Source organism: Temnothorax longispinosus, unplaced genomic scaffold (assembly GCF_030848805.1).
Source record: "Temnothorax longispinosus isolate EJ_2023e unplaced genomic scaffold, Tlon_JGU_v1 HiC_scaffold_350, whole genome shotgun sequence".
NCBI classification, from domain to species: Eukaryota; Metazoa; Arthropoda; class Insecta; order Hymenoptera; family Formicidae; genus Temnothorax; species Temnothorax longispinosus.
Window position 1 is genome coordinate 4,983 of NW_027270177.1, and position 6,759 is coordinate 11,741.

General features: G+C 49.2%; 1 protein-coding gene across 1 annotated transcript; it reads right to left on the minus strand.

Annotated features, from left to right (window-relative positions):
• Nucleotides 1-2,438: 2,438 nt before the first annotated feature.
• LOC139824396 (uncharacterized) lies at nucleotides 2,439-6,443 on the minus strand (the record flags this gene model as incomplete). The annotated part of the gene is made up of 1 exon (XM_071796928.1): nucleotides 2,439-6,443. A coding segment is annotated over exon 1 (4,005 nt), but the record flags the coding sequence as incomplete, so codon positions are not given.
• Nucleotides 6,444-6,759: the final 316 nt, after the last annotated feature.

Here is a 6,759-nt window from a genome sequence, read left to right on the forward strand (position 1 = left end):
TTTTTTGATTTATTTATTTATTGTTTAATTTATTTATTGATTGATTATTTATTGATTTATTGATTTATTGATTTATTCATTTATTGCTTTATTGATTGATTGAATGATTTGATTTTGCTTGATTGATTGATTGCTTGATTGATTGATTGATTGATTGATTGATTGATTGATTGATTGCTTGATTGATTGCTTGATTGCTTGATTGATTGATTGATTGATTGATTGATTGATTGTGTATGAGAAAGCGCGCGAGTCGCAATTGTTTCGAGATGTCAATTGCACTCGCCAGAGGATTCGCCGGAACGGCCCAGCGCTGAGCCCGGAGTGCGCGTGACGCGATTATGAGAATCGCTAAAGGATCGGAGTAGGCACTCACAAATAAAGTCAGGATTAGACAAACTTGTCAAACAGCACTATTTATTATTCTCACAAATAAGTCTCTCTCGCATGAGAGTTTAGACAGTCTCGGATTGAACGAGCGATCACCTTAGCGCGTGACGTCATTCGCGGCGTGGAGTCACACTTGACTCGCGGGCAAGCCGTCGGGTACTCCGAATAACTTTATTCGTTTTTCTGCAGGAGCAATAGCGGTGATTGAGTCCCGTGTGTCTCGATGCAACACTGACGGAGATGTAGGATCGTGTTATAACTTGCTTACAATGCACGCCGGAGAAACACCGCGCGATCACCAAATTTTTCGGGATTCGCGGAGACGACGAGCTTGCCCGATGATTTCGATACGCCGACTGACTACGCGTCGCGTTGCTCCGAACGGTAACGCGCTCGCCTGATCGTCGCTGGTTGTACGAAAAACAAGTAAAGGACCGCCCATCACGGCAACCGAAGAATAGGGCCATGCGATGATCACGCGAGAAGCACGCTTCTCGAAGCTTCGTTTGGCGCGACGAAACGAAAAACAAATAGACGATCGAACTCGTTCTCGAACATACCGCCCGCTTTGAAACGTAGTTTCAACATTACGAACGCAAACAACAAAAAAAATGAAAATAACGGCAAAGTTACTAATTCGCAGTTTTGCTTACACATACGAGCTATCCTAACGATAGGTTACCGATGAAAGAAGGCTTTTCCAAATAAACGTGATGCACATATTTACAGTGATACAATGATACTCAGCCGCCCGCTTTGGCGAACTGAGACGCAGCTTATAACTAACTTATATCTAACGCAAAGAGAATGAGACACACAAGGGTATATCACGAGTCGTTGGATGCATTATCTTCGACGGGCAGCACGCATAGCTGAACGATCGGACGCTTGAACTCTGACGTGGCGGTTTTCACCGTAACGACGCGTGTATGACCATCCGAACCGGCGTGGAGGCGCGTAATACGCCCGAGTTCCCATTTGCAGGGAGGCAAAGCAGCACTACGCAAAAGTACAAGTTGCCCGATTTTTAGCGAAGGTCGAGGGTTGCGCCATTTGCTCCTTTGCTGCAAGGTGTTTACGTAGTCCTGAGACCACTTTTTCCAAAAGCGCTCGGCTACGTGGCGTACAACTTGCCATCTTGAGAGTCTATTTTCGTTGAGGTGATGAAGCGACGGCTCAGGAGCGACGGTAAGAGCCGAGCCGATTAAAAAATGTCCCGGAGTTAGACAATCATAATCATCGAACGAATCTGATAAGGGCGCAATGGGACGCGAATTTAAACATGCCTCGATGGTGCATAAGAGAGTTGTGAACTCTTCAAACGAAAGAGTGTGATTTCCAAGAATGCGACGCAAATGGTGCTTCACACTACGTACGCCTGCTTCCCACATCCCTCCGAAATGGGGCGCAGATGGCGGTATAAAGTGCCACTGAATATTGTCGCACGCGGTTTTATTTAAGAATTGAGGATCGCGAAGAGCGGATCGATAAGCGATCGTGAGCTCCTTCTCGGCACCGACGAAAGTTGTGCCGTTGTCTGAGTACATCGCGTGTGGAAGGCCTCGACGAGAGCAAAATCTTACATACGCGTTAAGAAAGGCTTGAGATGAATAGTCGCTGACTAACTCTAAATGAATCGCTCGCGTAGCTAGACAAATAAATAAGGCAATGTAGGCCTTTCGTGATGCAATGCCTCGACCGGCGGACGCACGCACCTTAACCGGCCCGGCGTAATCAACGCCACAATGCGAGAAGCTACGTGGCGGGGGCGAGACGCGCATTTTTGGGAGATCGCCCATCAATTGCATAGGCACGGCGGCGCGCTCCCGAACGCAAATTATGCAGTTATGAATGACGGATTTTACCAGGCTTCGAGCGCGAATAATCCAGTAGTCTTGGCGGAGGGTGGTTAGAGTGAGCTGTGTCCCTCCGTGCAAAGCGCGTAGATGCGCTTGCAAGACGATAAGACGCACCAGTGGGTGCGAGGAGAGCAATATCGGGTGTCGCACGCGAAAAGGACAAGGGGCGTGACGTAAACGACCTCCTACCCGCACCACTCCGCTTTGATCGAGGAATGGGCTGAGGGTAACGATTGAACTCTTAGCGGCGACAGTTTGATTTTTAATTAGCTTGCTGATTTCGTCCGAATAGAGCTCCGCTTGGATTTGTTTAATCCAAAATGTCTTGGCGAGATTACACTCGACTGATGAGAGGGCGTGACCCGGTGACTGCATGGATTGATTATCGCCTTTGTAACGGCGTAGGGCATGGATGAATTTTAATATATATGCAGTAATCCGAATTAATTTGGGCCACGATGAATATCGTGATTGGAGATCCCACTGAGCGTGAGGCTTTGCGATATGAGAAACGACGATTTTTTCCTCGATTTGGGAGTCGGTAGACTTAAGCGGAGGTTCTTCGGGCCACTCCTCTTTTGTTTTTTCTAGCCAGGATGGCCCGTGCCACCAAAGGGAGTGAGCAAGCAGCTCATCGCCGTACAATCCACGCGACGCGCAATCCGCGGGATTGTCTTGAGTAGGCACGTGACGCCAATCAGCATCCGGTAAGTTAGACTGAATTTCGTGCACTCTGTTTGCAACGAAAACTTTCCATCGAGATGGATGAGAGCGCAACCAAGCGAGAACAATTGTAGAATCTGTCCAGCACGTAACTGGAATGGATTTGATAGAGAGAGAATTTCGAACGACGTTGATGAGACGCGTAAGAAGCAGAGCAGCTGATAATTCGAGACGAGGAACGGTGAGGGGAGAAATCGGCGCTATCTTTGATTTTCCCGCTAGCAGGGAAATTGAGACTTGACCGGTAGCGGATGTCACTTTGAGGTAAACCGCGGCGGCGTACGCGAGTGTGGAGGCATCGGCGAAGCCGTGTAATTCCGCATGTGATGCTTCAGCCGTGACTCCGGTCCAACGATTGATCTGAAGATCATTGAGATGCGAGAGTTTCGCATAGATCATGCTCCATTTATAGAGAAGCGAGTCAGGAATTCGATCGTCCCACTCAATTTGAACCCCCCATAACTGTTGCATGATAATTTTTGCAGAAACGGTGACGGGAGTTACCCACCCCAACGGATCGTAAAGCCTTGCAATCGCAGAGAGAATGGCGCGTTTGCTCTGAGGAGTCGAACTTTCGAGTGACACTTTAAATTGAAATACGTCGCGCGACGGATTCCAAGCGATGCCGAGCACCTTTAGTTGATCGTCGATCGCGATTTGTTTGGTGATTGCTAAGCCGTGATCTGACGGATCGATATCAGCGAGCAAAATCGGTGAGTTGCTTGCCCATTTTCGAAGCTCGAATTTTCCGCAGCGCAATAAGGCGACGAGTTGATCGCGAGACTCGCGCACGAGCGCGATATCATCTCCACCGAATAGCACGTCATCGACGTAAGTCTGCTTGCGAAGAATTGTCACCGCACGCGGAAACCGATGTCCTTCGTCGTCGGCCAAACATTGTATCGTGCGAAGCGCGAGATACGGAGCGCAGTTCATTCCGTATGTGACGGTAAGTAATTGATAATCGACGGGGCCCTCGGATGGGTCACCCTTCCACAAAATTCTCTGATAGTCGAGATCCTGAGGATCTATCAAAATCTGGCGGTACATTTTTGCAATATCGGCTGTGTACACGAACTTGAACTGACGCCACTGTAGAATAATTGCGGGTAAATCCGTCTGTAATTTTGGACCGGCGAGTAAGTGATCGTTTAATGACGTACCGTTCGACGTCAAGCTTGACGCGTTGAAAACAACGCGCAAACGAGTCGTGAGGCTGGTTTCACGAATGACCGGATGATGCGGAATATATACGCATGGATCGTGCGTTCGATCCGCTGATGGCGCCCGACGCATGTGACCGAGCGTTTCATATTCGCGCATAAACTCATCATAATCCTTTTCTAATTCCGAATTAGAGCGGAACCGCCGTGACAATGAATTGAAAAGGCGTTCGGCAGTCAATCGCGAGCGCCCGATTTCCGGCGGAGGACTCCGTTTGAACGGCAGACGCACGATATATCTGCCATCAGATTGACGCGAATGAGTATCGCAAAAGTGAGACTCACACTGCTCATCTTGCGGCGTGAGTTTGCGGGTGTGAGAGATCTCCTCTACCTCCCAAAAACGTTGAATTTCCTCGGCGAGAGGCCTTAAACTTGTGCAATGAAGTACGGTAATATTAACGGAGGATCGTCCCGCCGGCGAATTAGCATCCGACACTAGCGGCCCGGAAATGACCCATCCAAATATCGTTTCTTGCGCGATAGGCTGTCCAGCTTCACCCTTTCGGACGCCACTTTGAATAACATCGTTATAGATATCCGCGCCAATCAAAATGTTAATTGGATCGGAACTGCTCGGGTTCGTGTCTGCCCAGGTTAAATCGGAGAGATGTGCGAGGCATGATGAATCGGCATCGCATCGAGGCGCGTATGCCGTCAAGGAATCGAGAATGTACGCAGTGGTACACAGAGATGGATTGTCTGAGTCGCGCGGAGCGATTATGATTGACGCCGCGTGGCGTACTTTACCTACGTGAGTGCCGCCGACGGCCGAAATTGAGATTGACATCCGAATGCGTTTTGCGTACAAAGATTGAGCTAAATGCCCTGATATGAACGTGGCTTGAGAGCCTTGGTCGAGCAGGGCTCTTACCGTCGCTACGCGACCGGAGGAAACTTTCACCCTAACCCATGCAGTGGCTAAAAGAACTTGTGAATTACGACTATGTTGCGCGGCGGCAAATAGCGAAAGTACCTCGACCTTCGGTGTGCTTGATGGGGACGCTTGCGACGCTGATGGCGTTATCGTCGTTGAATCAGAGCTTGTCTCCGCATCAACGTGAAGCGCTGAATGATGCCTCTGATTGCACGAGCGGCACGCGTACTTACTTTTACAATCCCGTACCGAGTGATTGCTACTCATGCAATTGAAGCAACGTTTGAAACGTTTAACGATTTCTTGACGCTGCAGCGGATTCTTCGCGACGAATTCTGGGCACAGATTCAAATAATGACGCGCTTTGCAAAGCGGACAAGCCGACGGAGAACTCGCGGAAGCCGTGGCGACATTGACATGCGATGAATTCGCAGATTTCGACGCAGGTTTATGAGAGGAAGTCGGCGAGCACTCCTCAAGCGCGCGAATACGAGATGTTACAAATTTTTTGAGATCTGCGAACGCCGGCGGCGAGTCGACATTGCTCGTTTGGAGATTCCACGCTTTACGTGTCGCAGCATCTAATTTTTGAGTCAAAAGATGAACGAGAAAGTCGTTCCATAGATCTTCCGGAGATCGATTCAATTTTCTTAAAGATGAGACTGCGATATTTATTTTATCGTGCAACGTCTGTAAGTCGGAAGCAGATTCGCGACTGAGTGCCGACAGGCCGAGCAACGTGGACAGATGATTAGTGAGGAGACGTCGTTTATTTTCGAAACGAGCCTTTAAGGTGTTCCACGCGATCTGAAAATTATCCGCAGTAATCGCAATGTTCGCGATGGTCTCGAGCGCGCGGCCTTTCAACGACGACGAGAGATAATGCATCCGCGTGAAATTGCTCAGATCAGTATTATCAACGATTAGCGCAACGAATCGATCGCGAAATGTCTCCCATTCCGAATAATTTCCGTCGAAAGGCGGTAGGCGAATGGGCGGAAGGTGAGAAAGCGAAGTCGCGGACGCGAGTTGACTCGAATGCCCGAAGTCAAGAGAGTGGTGCGGACTCACAGGAGGCTCAATTTCTGCAAGACATTCGCTCATGTAGTCCAGTGCGGCGTTGTAGATTTCCTCGGTTTTCTCGAACTGCTCCTTGACGAAGTAGTCCAACGTAGTTCTAGTCGAGGCGGGGGTGGAAGCCGACAGCCTGGCGTGATTTCCTTGATAGGGAGCCCAGAGCTCCTTGAGGGATGAGATTCTCGATCGGATCTTCGCCACCGTATAGTTCGCTCGCCCGAGCTTCTTAAAATTGTCGAGCGCTCGCTCAATCGAGCGTTGCAACACGAGTTGATTCTCCATCAGTTCCGTCATGATGAGACAGAATTCCGGAGCTGCTTGATTCCTCCACACGCACTCACGATCCGGCTCGAAGGACCAGCTTCTTTATGTATGAGAAAGCGCGCGAGTCGCAATTGTTTCGAGATGTCAATTGCACTCGCCAGAGGATTCGCCGGAACGGCCCAGCGCTGAGCCCGGAGTGCGCGTGACGCGATTATGAGAATCGCTAAAGGATCGGAGTAGGCACTCACAAATAAAGTCAGGATTAGACAAACTTGTCAAACAGCACTATTTATTATTCTCACAAATAAGTCTCTCTCGCATGAGAGTTTAGACAGTCTCGGATTGA